The 15000-nt window shown below is 44.5% G+C and overlaps 2 protein-coding genes across 2 annotated transcripts in view; one reads left to right on the plus strand and one right to left on the minus strand.

Moving 5' to 3' along the window:
- Positions 1-15000, minus strand: part of LOC138007110 (fibroblast growth factor receptor 1-like) — a 62455-nt gene that overhangs the window by 11418 nt on the left and 36037 nt on the right. The window contains exon 9 of the mRNA XM_068853840.1: positions 2773-2843. Coding sequence (XP_068709941.1) covers positions 2773-2843 — 71 coding nt within the window. The remainder of the gene's footprint in view (positions 1-2772; positions 2844-15000) is intronic.
- LOC138008593 (uncharacterized) lies at positions 3215-11732 on the plus strand. The gene has a single exon (XM_068855917.1). It carries the CDS (start codon positions 6033-6035, stop codon positions 11730-11732), a length of 5700 nt encoding a protein of 1899 aa, XP_068712018.1. The 5' UTR covers positions 3215-6032.

Here is a 15000-nt window from a genome sequence, read left to right on the forward strand (position 1 = left end):
TAATAAAACCTTAAGACAACAACATTTCAACAACCAAAGGAATGAAAGGCTTGAACGAACTGGAGGGCTTGATCAGGTAGCAAGGAAAAGCAGGGCTTATGCATTGAAGTAACGGCTATTTATGATAGAGTTATCCTATAAAATCAAACGTGCCATGTTTTGTAATAGACTTTCCAGTTGTGGCACAACGGCAACAACCATCGCCTCTTTTAAATATTTCAGTTTACCATTGGCTTTCATTAGTTTTCCAACCTTCACAACTCCCACAACCTTCACAACCTCCACACCTCCCACAACCTTCACACTCCCACAACCTTCACAACCTTCACACTCCCACAACTTCCACAACCTTCACACTCCCACAACCTTCACAACCTTCACACCTCCCACAACCTTCACAACTCCCACAACCTCCACAACCTTCACACCTCCCACACCCTTCACAACCTTCACAACTCCCACAACCTTCACAACCTTCACAACTCCCACAACCTTCACAACCTTCACAACTCCCACACCCTTCACAACCTCCACAACCTTCACACCTCCCACAAACTTCACAACCTTCACAACTCCCACAACATCTACAACCTTCACAACTTCCACAACCCTCACACCTCCCACAACCTTCACACCTCCCACACCCTCCACAACCTTCACAACTCCCACACCCTTCACAACTCCCACAACCTCCACAACCTTCACACCTCCCACAAACTTCACAACCTTCACAACTCCCACAACATCTACAACCTTCACAACTTCCACAACCTTCACAACTCCCACAACCACCACAACCTCCACACCTCCCACAACCTTAACAACTTCCACAACCTTCACACTCCCACAACCTTCACAACCTCCACACCTCCCACAACCTTCACAACTTCCACAACCTTCAAACCTCCCACAACCACCACAACCTTCACACCTCCCACAACCTTCACAACTCCCACAACCTCCACACCTCCCACACCTCCCACACCCTTCACAACCTTCACAACTCCCACAACCTTCACAACCTTCACAACTCCCACAACATCTACAACCTTCACAACTTCCACAACCCTCACACCTCCCACAACCTTCACACCTCCCACACCCTCCACAACCTTCACAACTCCCACACCCTTCACAACTCCCACAACCTCCACAACCTTCACACCTCCCACAAACTTCACAACCTTCACAACTCCCACAACATCTACAACCTTCACAACTTCCACAACCTTCACAACTCCCACAACCACCACAACCTCCACACCTCCCACAACCTTAACAACTTCCACAACCTTCACACTCCCACAACCTTCACAACCTCCACACCTCCCACAACCTTCACAACTTCCACAACCTTCAAACCTCCCACAACCACCACAACCTTCACACCTCCCACAACCTTCACAACTCCCACAACCTCCACAACCTTCACACCTCCCACAACCTCCACAACCTTCACACCTCCCACACCCTTCACAACCTTCACAACTCCCACAACCTTCACAACCTCCACAACCTTCACACCTCCCACAAACTTCACAACCTTCACAACTCCCACAACATCTACAACCTTCACAACTTCCACAACCTTCACAACTCCCACAACCACCACAACCTCCACACCTCCCACAACCTTAACAACTTCCACAACCTTCACACTCCCACAACCTTCACAACCTTCACACCTCCCACAACCTTCACAACTTCCACAACCTTCAAACCTCCCACAACCACCACAACCTTCACACCTCCCACAACCTTCACAACCTCCACAACCTTCACACCTCCCACACCCTTCACAACCTTCACAACTCCCACAACCTTCACAACCTTCACAACTCCCACACCCTTCACAACCTCCACAACCTTCACACCTCCCACAAACTTCACAACTCCCACAACATCTACAACCTTCACAACTTCCACAACCTTCACAACTTCCACAACCCTCACACCTCCCACAACCTTCACACCTTCCACACCCTCCACAACCTTCACAACTCCCACACCCTTCACAACTCCCACAACCTCCACAACCTTCACACCTCCCACAAACTTCACAACCTTCACAACTCCCACAACATCTACAACCTTCACAACTTCCACAACCTTCACAACTCCCACAACCACCACAACCTCCACACCTCCCACAACCTTCACAACTCCCACACCTCCCACAACCTTCACAACCTCCACACCTCCCACAACCTTCACAACTCCCACACCTCCCACAACCTTCACAACTCCCACAACCACCACAACCTTCACCTCCCACAACCTTCACAACTTCCAACTCTCCAAGGTTGTGGGAGTTGTGAAGGATGTGGGAGTCGTGGAGGTTGTGGGAGTCGGTTAGGATGGCTGTGGCGGTTGTGCCACAACTAGTTGGAAACAACCCTTTACGAAAATCCCTGCACGGGCCAGGTTTGCTAGGTGGTTACCCATCCAATGCCTGTCATAGTTTAGAAGGTCGTCCTTTCAACAATTCTCTGAGTCACCTCCAAACCCTTCATCAATACTTTACTATTATCCACACTAGCTTCTGAAAAAAGTGGAATATCACTTCCCAAATCTTGATTTTCACCTGGCCTTCTGTGATCTTCATAGTGGGAAAAGGCACTTTAATAGATGAATAACTTTATCAATGGTCTCAACCAGAACATCTCACGCTTACACACAGATTGCCATTTTTTTGGTTTACATCAAGCTTCATGTGCCTGCTTTACCATACAAGGCTAATAGAAATGAACAAAGACAACCCTGAAAACTTACACATCAGTCTTTACTGTGTATTGCTGGTCAAATAAAGCCTCAACAGCAAGCCACTTTACTGGTAGGCGTCCCTAAGGAAAAGCACAAATTTCCTATGAGCAATTATGCATGTACGAACCATGTATGTTATGGCATTCATAAAATGTGTCATGTTGAAATTAGACTGCTCACAGTCCCTTCTGAGTTAGTCGAACCAGTCGCTTTGGTCACGCAAGCAAGCCGAGGGGAGAACGGTGATTGAGCAAAGATATAGGGACTCCATTCCATAAAAACAGATCAGTTGCAACAACCTGCCACAGTCTAGTGTGTATTTCGTGTGGTTCCAGGGTCTCCTTAGGTTGGCTTGTGCATTTTGGCTTTCTTGACAGATTTCACATTTCTGCACCCTGACCTCATAAACGTGACCTTGTTCACAGCTGATACTTCTCCCCACCTTGGTGAGCCTGATGGATCTTTTCTCTGACGTCACCTGTTTGTGACTCTGGGATAACCACCCTGATTGCCCCTGAGAATCAGACCATTCTCAATAGAGAGTTCATCGCGATAAGGCCAGCACTTCCTCAGTTGGGCTGGAACTTGTTTTTGTTTCTTTGGTCAACCAGAGGGGATGTTCAGGATCGGATGTCATGTCTTGCTTAAGAATGTCAAACTTGGCAGCAGAGTATCACACAAAAGGCACAATGCCTGTAGGTCTAATGATACTTCAATTGGTAGGGGATTCAGCCTTGAGAATGGGTCAGCAAGAAGCATTTCCATGTCAGCTTTGTAACTGTTAAGTCATACCTTTGTATTTGCAGCACCATTCTCTGGAGTCTTTTTGTTGGTTTTATTTATTTATTTATTTATTTATTTATTTATTTAGACTTACATGTCCACTTCAACAAATTACTACTTAAAAAACGCAATGCATTATGCTTACATCGCAACACTTTGACCTTCATCTATATTTACCAAGACATTTATAACCAAAGGAAAAAGCAAAAAAAAAAGAAGTAAAACAAAATAAAGATAGTGCTGTTGTGTTGGCTACTTAAATTTCAATTTTTTCAAGGGACCAGGACCAAGTCAACAAACTGATGTCAAGAAAAACCTCAAAGGCGCCCACTTCTTCTGTCTACTAGTGCTGATCTTGTTTTCTGCGTATTTCATTGATGTGTTTGAGATAGCGAAGAAAGTTGGGTAGATTTGGGGGCATTCTTTCAGCTTACACAGCCAAATATAGTATTTCTGCTATAGATAAGCATTCAGACCCGAGTCTCCAAACAATCCAAAAAATTGAATATGAGATATAAATACCTTCTATACATTTATGAAACACCTCTTTCTGCTTGTTTATTTGCTTTGACTGTAACTTTTTACCCAAGGGGAAAAAATGGTCAAGAAATATAGTTTTTTTTTTGCCTTTTGCTAGCCGCTGTCCTTTTTTTTTTTGTTTTCTTGCTTGTTCACCTCTTTTTTTGGTTAACTTGTAAAAAATTTAAAACAAAATTAAAAACACAAAAAAGAGTAAGAAGCGAAAATAATTTAATCTGTAGTTTGTATTCTGAGTTACCAGGTTTGAAGCCAAGAGCTGTACCGATTTTTAAGATTCTTTCTTTGGTGACAACCTTGTATAATTACAGCCACGAGGACAGACTAATCCAGAAGGATTGAATTTTTGGACACTCCTAGAACAGATGTAACAATGTTTCTGTCTCTCGTTGACAGAAGGAGCAATTCCCGCTCTGCACAAGTCCAATTTTGTTCAGAAAATTATTCGTTGATAGTCTTTGTAATATACTCGGTCTTTAAATGCATGACATGGAACATACAAAATGGCGGATCTCTCTGAGCACATGGCCCCCAACATGCAACAGGGCACTAGCAACAACTGCAAGCCGGGAGTCGTTACAATGAACACCTAATACTACATCTCCCCACCAAAAAGTTAAGGGAGTCAACTCAACATGTAACTGTTAATGTCCAAAAAAAAAAAAATTTGTTTGTTTACAAATCCAGACGCTGCAGTTTCTTTACTATTCTTCCTGAGCAGGTAGCACATATAGGCTGTCCTGGATTTCCATCGACAGAAAGGCCCGGTGGAGAATCCACAGTGTTCGGATGAATCTCTTGAGCTGGTGTTGCCATTGTTGCTCCGTGAGGTGTTGAAGATCCAGCTGAAAAATCCTCTGGCACAGGGGTGGAAACCTCGCAGGGTGTCTGGGGGACTGAAGGTGCTTCATTGTTTAGTATCATGTCAGTTGGTCTGTCGTGGGATGTGACTGTCTTTGAACCAGCTGCAGTACCGCCAATGGATACTAGCGCAGACCAATTACGCCTCACTGTGTTCGCGGCAGTCTTAACGAGGTAGGATCTAGGTGGTTGTTGAGGCTATTCCTCAACAAATCGTTAATGTTAAGTCCGTTCCGCGGTTCCGGTTTTTTCTATGGAAATGACGTACATGTAGACCATAATACTTCAGTAATTTTGCTCTTCAAAATCGCACGTGGAGAAAACGCTCGTGAAAGAACGCTTAGTTGTGAATTGTGTTTGCTTATGCCGTCTTTCATCATATGGTGAGTTGCTGGATAGTCTCCGTTTCTAGTTCCGATTCGCTAGCTAATGTTTGTCATATTTCTTAGGTTTTTACGGCTTGTCAAAGGTAGTAATACAGATGAAAGGTCGACATCGCTGGTTGTCATAATGTCAAAGATTGACTACATTGTCATTAAACTCGTTGTGTTGTTGAAGGATGTTTGTGGTATCCTCGCCTAATTGCCGCTTCAAATGTCTGGCCCGGACATTAGTGTAAAAACCATATGCTTTATCGTCTCCTGCTGTGGAATTTGTGCTTATTTACGCTGTTTACGACCTCAACTGGAGAATCGCCGATTCATTAGAGGAAACCGCCGTTGTTCAAGATTTGTGTCAGGTCGCAACGTGGAATTCTCTACGAAAGGTTAGAGTCACTGGATAGATCTCGTCGGGGACATTTGTCAACCATCACAAAGGTGTGTAATGCGTTAGACGAAAGTGTTAAGGATTTTGGAAACGTTGTTAAGGTACGAACACAACAAATACAACTTAATACCGCATGGGAGCAGTATTGTGCATGCTGTGATAAATATGATGATTTGCTTGACACTTCCTGTGAAAAATATCAGAGTGTTTTGAGTGACCGTGATACTCAACGCATAAGAGTACAAGATTACAACGCTAAGATTGAGCGATTTGTTATTGATGCTGCCGAATTTTACAATAATCAAGTGTCTGAAGAAATAATGGAGAAAGGAAAACATTCCCAGCCGGAATCTGTGAAATCCCAAAAAAGTTACGCCTCGAGATTAAGTGTGTCTAGTTCGAAAGCCCGTGAAGCTAAAGTCCAAGCTGCGAGGGCAGCATTGATGCAACAACAAGCTGAAGAAAGAAGTAGAAGGGTAGTTGAGCTCGAAGTGAAAAGAGTTCAGATGGAAATTAAACGAACGCAATTGGAACTTGAACATAGGCTTGAACTGACCAAATTAGAGGCCGCAAGAGAGGTTGTGGCCGCAAGAGATCAGGCAGAACTAGCCAAACTAGAGGCCTTCCTGGCAGAACAAGAAATGTCTGAACTGACCAATGAAAAGGATGGTATTAAGTGGTCTCCCAAAGTTGAAGAATTTCACCCAGAGGACAAACTCGTGGAACCTCTTGAAGTTCCAGTCGCTTCTTTGCCTTCAGTGATCTCTAGTAGCTTTACTCCTGCACCTGTGTCAGTTATGAACCCACCTCTCACGTCTACGCCTGCAGTAGAAAACCCCGCAGCTACTACCTCCATGCATGCTACGGGAGGAATCTGTTTTAGTGATCCACTTGTGGTTCCAAAAATGCAGCCTAAGCCAACTGTTCATGAGAGTAATGTGCCCAAACCTGTCAAAGGTGATTGCCAAGGGGAATGCCAACCATTGACCTTTGTGACCTCAGTCACACCGCCTACGGTCACGCCATCTACAGTCATGCCTAACATGTCTAGTGCAGCTGTCAATGAAAGCCTTACAGCTATTATGTCCTCAATGGAAAGGATAAGTGCTTCTCATGATCTCCCTCATGTGCGAGTCCAGAAGTTTGATGGATCGCCTCAACAATATCCTGCCTTTCGCCAGAGGTTCAAGCAACTGGTGGAGACAAAACCGCTTGATGATGCTGTCAAAATGACTCGTCTATTACAATTTCTAGAGGGACCTGCGCTTCTTGCAGTTCAGCGGTACGAGCCATTGCCAGGTGGTTTGGCAAAGGCCCTTAGGACGTTGGAGGACCGATTTGGTCAGCCATTTCAAGTAGTGAGAGCGTCTGTGGAATCTCTCACTAGAGGACCTGTTATACAACCTAATGACAAGGACAGCTTGCAGCAATACGCAGACATGGTTCAAGTTACTTATGATATCCTAGAGTCAATGGGATACTTGAATGAAATGAATGCAGGCAACCTTGAGAAAGTCATCATGCGACTTCCTAAGTGGATGCAAGCCAAATTTGCTGAACGTTTAAAGCGCCTAGAGGGTGAAGGTCATGCGATGCCTACCTTCAAGCATGTAGTGGACTTCCTCAGGGAGCGAGCCTTTATTTTGAACCATCCTTTCTTCAGTGCTGGAAGTCGTGAGAACGTGGTTTCTAAATTCAAGTCTAGGGGCAAGCCGCCTGTGACCCCTAAACCCGCCTTTTTTGTTAACATGACAGCCGCAAAGGGTGAGCCTTGTCCAATGTGTTGCCAGTCCCACCGCCTGTACCAGTGTGAGGCATTTAAATCCAAATCTCCGAGGGAAAGAAATGACTTTGTCAGGCAGCACAAAATATGTTTTAACTGCATCAGTTCATCTCTACACAACTCAAGAAAATGCAAGTCAACAATCAGGTGTAAAGTGGAAGGCTGTGGACAGGCACATCACACGTTGTTACATTTTCATGAACCAAAGGAAGTAGTTGATTCGGGAACTGTGAGTCAAAATAATGAAGTCAACCAGGACTCGTTGGCTGACCAAGGTACATCATGCAATACTTCAGCACATTCAGTCAATCCAGTAGTCAATTCCTCCGAGGTGCTACTTCAAGTTATTCCAGTGAAGGTGATAAGCAATTCTGGCCGTCAAATCACAACGTATGGTCTAATTGACTCAGGGTCTGACATAACCATGGTTGACCCTTCTCTTGTGAAGTTGCTAAATATTGAAGGAACACTAAGTAAGCTTTCTCTCACGACAGTGAACAGTGCTGATGTTGAAGAAAGGGGTATGAAGGTTAACTTCAAAATTGCATCATTGGATAGCCAGAACGACCATGTGATTGCTGTTAACCCTGCATGGGCTGTAAAGGATCTTACTATTCCCCTGAAACATACAAGGTTGTCAAAATCTTTAGAGCAATGGCCACATTTACGGGAAGTGCGTTTCCCAGAGGTGGAAAGGAGGAAGATTTCCATCCTACTAGGTACTAACATTCAAGAAGTCTTCGTACCTCTTGATGTAAGAAAGGGAAACCGAAATGAACCGCTTGCCATCAAGTCTTGTCTTGGTTGGAGCATACTCGGTGGCTTCTCAAATCTACAGTCCCACAGCCAGGGACAGGTTAACCTCATCAGTAGTGAAGATGTTTCCCTGAACGACCAGCTCGAGGAATTCTGGAAGATTGAATCCTATGGCACTGCGAGGTCTGAAACCAAACCATTATCGGTAGAAGATCGAAGAGCCCTAAAACTTATTGACAACTCGATTAGCCTGCTGGATGGCCATTACCAGATGGGCCTTCTGTGGAGGGATGACAATCCTGTACTGCCTTACAACAGACCTCTAGCTGAAGCAAGATTACAGTACCTGAAAAGGCGCTTCCGTCGTGATCCAGAGCTGGAAGTTAAGTACAGAGATGTGATTCAAGACTGTGTGGATAAGGGGTATGCTAGAAAGCTGAACAAACAGGAAGTTGCCGCAGTCAGTAACATCACTTGGTACATTCCCCATCATCCGGTAACAAATCCCAACAAGCCAGGTAAAGTGAGGGTAGTGTTTGATGCGGCCGCAAGATTCAATGGCACATCTTTAAATGAACAGCTTTTGCAAGGACCTTGTCTTACCAATGACCTCACTGGTGTCTTAATTCGTTTCCGTGAAGAAGAAGTCGCCTTTTCCGCAGACATCGAGGGCATGTTCTACCAGACCAATGTGACGCCAAGTGACACTGATGCGCTGAGATTCTTGTGGTGGCCTGGTAGTATTGATGACACACCAGAAGACTATAAGATGCTGGTCCACATCTTTGGTGCAAAGTCCTCGCCCTGTTGCGCCAACAAAGCTTTAAGTATGACAGCACAAGACAACGAACGAAAATACTCGCCTGAAGTCATCAGAACAGTTCGTAGAAACTTCTATGTTGATGATGTGTTACAGTCCGTTCCAAGTACAGAACAGGCTGTTCATCTGACATCGGACCTAACCAAGTTGCTGAAGGAAGGAGGCTTCCGTCTCACGAAGTTTGCGAGCAATAGCCGGGAAGTATTGCAATCTATCTCACCAGAGTTGAGAGCAAATCCATCGCTAGACTTGGATCTAGATCAGTTACCATTAGAGCGAGCATTGGGTGTGTTCTGGGATGCCCAGTCTGACACCTTCAAGTTTAAAGCTTCACAATCAGGAAAACCGCCTACTAAGCGAGGGGTGCTCTCCATAGTTAGTTCGCTGTTTGATCCGCTAGGATTCCTTTCGCCTTTTGTGTTCTCCGCTAAGATTCTGCTGCAGGAACTCTGGAGAGATAAACTCCCTTGGGATCGACAAATTCCGGAACCGTACCTCTCACAATGGCAACGTTGGCTAGAGGAGCTACCACGTGTCATCACCATTGGCATCCCAAGGTGTTACAAGGTTCAGTCACTTCGCAACTCATCAACTGTTCAGCTTCACAACTTCGCAGACGCGTCCAGACGCGGTTACGCAGCAGTTTCATATTTGCGTTTCGCCGATGAGAAAGGAGTGATTCATTGTTCCTTTGTTATGGGAAAGACTCGCAATGCGCCAATTAGGGAGTGGACTATCCCTCGCCTTGAACTTCAAGGCGCAGTATTAGCAGCTCGTCAGAGCAAGATAATATTAAGGGAACTTGATCTACCAGTGGGTCAAACCTTCTTTTGGTCCGACTCAATAACATCTTTGCAGTATATCAAAAACGTGACAAGGCGTTTTCAAACCTTCGTCGCTAACCGTGTTGCCGAAATTCATGAAACAAGTTCCCCAGGACAGTGGCATCATATTCCCGGTGTCATAAACCCGGCTGATGATGGATCACGAGGTGTTAGTGCTCAGTATTTTCACGCTGGATGTCGCTGGTGGTTGGGTCCCAAGTTCCTTTGGGAACCTGAGCATACATGGCCCAATGTACCAGTAGAGGATCTCCAAGATGACGATGTGGAAGTACGGAAGTCATCGACTGTTATGCTTACCTCATATGCACCACAGTTTGACCTCTCGCTGCAACGCTATTCTTCGTGGTCCCGCCTACTGAGAGTTATGTCATGGGTCCTACGTTTTGTGAAGAGAGTTCGAAAGGAAACTCGTCAGTATCTCACGTCAAGTACACTCAAGTTGGAGGAATTGCAGCAAGCAGGTCGAGAAATCGTGCGGTTAGTTCAGCGCCAGCATTTCCTCGAGGAGTGCTTGTGTTTAAAGGAAGGCAGGCAAGTGAAACGTCACAGCAAGTTAGCCAATCTCAGTCCTATCTTAATTGATGATGTGATACGTGTTGGCGGTAGAATTCACCGGGCCCCAATTGCCTTTGAGGCCGCACACCCAATGATCCTTCCAAGGTCCCATCACGTTTCCGCTTTAATAGTTCGCTACTACCATCGTGTCCTGGGCCATGCAGGTTGTGAACATGTGCTATCCGTAATCCGTCAGCGCTTCTGGATCTTAAAGGGAAGAGTTCTCGTGCGTCAGATCCTAAGTAGTTGTTTGAGCTGCCGCAAACGTAACGCACCTCCTCTCCAACAGGTTATGGCTGATCTTCCCAAAGAAAGGCTAATACCCTACCAGCCTCCGTTCACGTACACGGGTCTGGATTTTTTCGGACCGTTTTACGTTAAACGAAGCCGCAGTACAGTCAAAGTGTATGGCTGCATATTCGTATGCTTCAACAGCCGAGCAGTACACATTGAAGATGTCAGTTCGCTGGAAACAGACACGTTCATCCAAGCCTTGGTTCGATTCATCTCAGTTCGTGGTTGCCCAAAGGAGATATGGTCGGACAATGGCACAAATTTTACCGGTGCCGAGAAGGAACTTCGCCTGTCGGTTCAGGATTTGAACGAAGAACGCATTAAGAGTGAGTTACATTCTCGTGAAGTAGAATGGTACAGTTGCCCGCTGCCAAAGTGGCGTTTTCAACCTCCTGCTGCAAGCCATATGTCAGGAGTTTGGGAAAGGCTCATAAGAAGTGTCAGGAAAGCTATGAGGGCTGTTCTCGGTAGTCAGGGTGCGCTAGTTGGCTTGGAGACGCTGCGTACAGTGTTTGCAGAAGTTACATCAATCTTGAACAGTCGTCCCATTTGTCCTTCCAGTGACGATCCCAATGATTTAGAGCCGCTCACCCCAAACCATCTTCTTCTACAACGCCGAAACCTCTTCGTGCCTCCCGGAGTCTTCGCTAAAGAAGATCTGTACTCGCACAAACAATGGAGACACGCCCAATTCATTGCCGATTGCTTCTGGTCTCGATGGATTCGAGAATATGTTCCAACATTGCAGCAGCGCCACAAGTGGCTACTGAGCAAACGGAACTTAGCAGTGAATGACCTGGTTCTTGTCGTGGACAACACCGTGCCGAGGTCCCGCTGGTTGTTAGGCCGTGTGACAAGGGTGTTTCCGGGTGAAGACCTGTGTGTGCGTACAGCAGAAGTGAAGACGAAGAGCTCGAGACTTGTTCGGCCTGTGACAAAGTTGTGCCTTCTCGAAGAAGCAACATGATTAACAGAGGGAAGATGTGAACGCTGTGAAATTGACATACCTGAACGCTGAACACTTAGGCTAAGTTTAAATTTCTTAGTTGTCGGGTTTGCTCAGCCCTACCCCCGGGATGTTGAGGCTATTCCTCAACAAATCGTTAATGTTAAGTCCGTTCCGCGGTTCCGGTTTTTTCTATGGAAATGACGTACATGTAGACCATAATACTTCAGTAATTTTGCTCTTCAAAATCGCACGTGGAGAAAACGCTCGTGAAAGAACGCTTAGTTGTGAATTGTGTTTGCTTATGCCGTCTTTCATCATATGGTGAGTTGCTGGATAGTCTCCGTTTCTAGTTCCGATTCGCTAGCTAATGTTTGTCATATTTCTTAGGTTTTTACGGCTTGTCAAAGGTAGTAATACAGATGAAAGGTCGACATCGCTGGTTGTCATAATGTCAAAGATTGACTACATTGTCATTAAACTCGTTGTGTTGTTGAAGGATGTTTGTGGTATCCTCGCCTAATTGCCGCTTCAAATGTCTGGCCCGGACAGTGGTATTGCTTTATTTGAGAGTCCTGGCCACCATACTGATGTGCGAGCTCTAGCTTGTCGCTTCATTATGCCGAGACGACTTGTTGTTGTCAAGTATCTCCAGTCTCATAGATCTTGGAATTACCAGGCACTCATCATATAGAAGCAAGTCACCAGTAAGCGTCAGATGGGCCCTGTTCTCCCAGTAGGGACACAGTAGAGGTTGGTGTGGCATATATGTTGGCCAACCCTGAATACAATAGGTCCTGATTTGCCTGTATTCTTCATCCTCAAGTTGAGCTTTTCGTATCTCTGACAGTCGCTGGGTTGCTGCTGGGAGTGTGTTGGCACTGTTTGGGCCGCAAAGGTTTCCAACTCTTCCACAAACTGCTGGTCCATCTGCCTGGGTTTTTCAGCGGGTGCGTGAGAGAGTGCGTCAGCAGTTAGCTGGTGTTTCCCAGGCACATACCAAACCGTGACACTGAACCTCATCAACCTGAGGTGGAAACGCTGGATACGTAATGGTGTCTTGGACAGCTCAGTCTTGTTAAATAGAGTTTCAACGGGCTTGTGGTCAGTTTCTAGAACAAAATTCATGCCTACGACATAGTCACTAAACTTCTTGCATGCCCATAGTGATGCCAATGCTTCTTTCTCGATAAAAGCATAGCGTTTTTTGGCATTACTGAGGGATCTTGATGCATAGCTTATTGGGCTACGTTTTCCGTCATCTTGCACCTGGAGGAGGACTGCGCCAAGACCGTTTACAGAGGCGTCAGCTGCAATGACAGTTGGTCGTTTTGGGTCATAGCAAGCCAATACGTCTGCTGACGTGAGTGTTGTCTTAATCTGTTCAAAGGCTCTCTCCATACCCAGGTGTTGTCTTCAGTCAGCAAATGGCAGAGGGGTTCACTGATTTCAGCCAGGCGGGGGATGAATTTCCCAGATGGTTAACCATCCCCATAACCATCCCCATCCTACATTGGCGAGACCACTCGCTAAGTTATAGGTCAAAAAATCTTTTCCAACCCCCTTGGTTTTCCTGATCTAGGTACTTTTAATCCAAATAGCTTTGAGAAATTTATTAAAAGAATTTATGTCCATCATTTTAAGACCTCCTTCAGAATTATCATTTATCATTAAGTTTCTTTTTACTTTGTCTCTGTTATCATTCCACAGAAAATTGTAAAAAATACCGTTTATCTCTTTAATTACAGTTTATCGTCGTAGTTCAAAGAAATTGTCATATCAGGGTCTGTTGATAGCCACAATCCCAAGGCTTTTACTTTCTTTTCAGGCCATTTAAAATTATTTTCAGGACAAAGTTTAAGATCACCTACAGATTAGAACCGGTCCAAAAAGGTTCAGTCTTACTACTGTTGAGTTTCAGGCCGGATATGTTCCCAAAACCTTCTATCATGTTCAAAGCTTCCAAGAATGATTCTTCGGACCCATCTAAAATAAGAGTTGTGTCATCTGCACATAGGCTCAATTTAATAGCTTTACTGCTTAAAGTTATACCACAAATTTCCGTCTTTTGGCAAATAGCGTCAGCTATTTTTTATCTATTTGATACCTATTTTCAACATATTTTCTACTATTTTATTGCAATAATGTTTTGCACTGCAGTGCTATTTTAACCCTATTTTTTGCATTCAGTTATCTCTGTTGGCTATAAGGCTATTTTCCCCTATTTTTTATTTCAAAATAACAGCATTAAAATAGAGATAAAATAGTTTTAAAATAGCATAAATCATCTCTCAAAAATAAGGATAAAATGTGTTAAAATAGCTATAAAATAGGATGTAAAATAGGAAAAAAATAGATAAAAAATTGGCACTATTTTCGTAAGGCCAAGGTTAATTAAAAGCAACTTGCCAGATCGAACAGAAAATTGCAGCTACCTGCAATAAATTGGTAAGACATTATAAAAAATGGAACAAATTTCTACCTTCCTTCAGCTAATCTAGTTTTGTTTTTTTTGTGATGGTGTGATGGTGTACATGTATGTAGATATATCTATTTATAATGTAATAGACTTTTTTACTTCCCTTGTCGCCATAAGATCTTAACTACAGCTGTAATGCTTGAAGTATTGCATGACATATTACAGTCGTATTACCTGCGCAGTAAAACTTGTGTACAAACAACGACGCGAACTTCCTTACAGAGCGTCCATGGGTTGGTTAGACTGATTTTTGAGGCTGCTTTATATTGGAGAGCTTGCCCATGGTTACAGATTGAAGTAACGCCAGTAGAACTCAGCTGAACGATAGCAATCGCTGACTTCATAAGTTTGTTCAACCGGTTTTTCTCAGCATTCCAGGAGTCAAAATGTCCATGAGCGTGTTCAGCTATCCCGCCACTGCCACCATGCAAAAAGACCACATAGACGTACATACCAGTATGTGATAAGACAACGTTTTAATCCAAGGCTATCTTACCTTTTACACAAGATGGGGGGCTAGAGCTGGAAAGACCTCGACAAAGTCTAGTTCCAGTCCTTTATCCAAGCATACTAGCAGGACTGATTCTGCATCTTGGTAGAATCATCCCCTCGAAACCTTGAGACATAAGATTGTCTGTATAGCCCACAAGCAAGGAAGCATGGTATGGGCAAAAGCCGCAAAATCAAGGAAACAATGTCATGTCAAATTTTAGGTCCTGGTTTCCAGTCATGCACACTTTCATAAAAACTATAGTGAACACTTGCTTTGACAATGAAATGGCTACAAACACACCACACACAACCAGCTAA

The sequence above is a fragment of the Montipora foliosa genome, chromosome 6, assembly GCF_036669935.1.
Source record: "Montipora foliosa isolate CH-2021 chromosome 6, ASM3666993v2, whole genome shotgun sequence".
Lineage (NCBI taxonomy): Eukaryota > Metazoa > Cnidaria > Anthozoa > Scleractinia > Acroporidae > Montipora > Montipora foliosa.

Bases quoted from the DNA above. Each gene is read 5' to 3' on its own strand.
- LOC138008593 (XM_068855917.1), top strand. From the start codon at position 6,033: ATGGAGAAAGGAAAACATTCCCAGCCGGAATCTGTGAAATCCCAAAAA.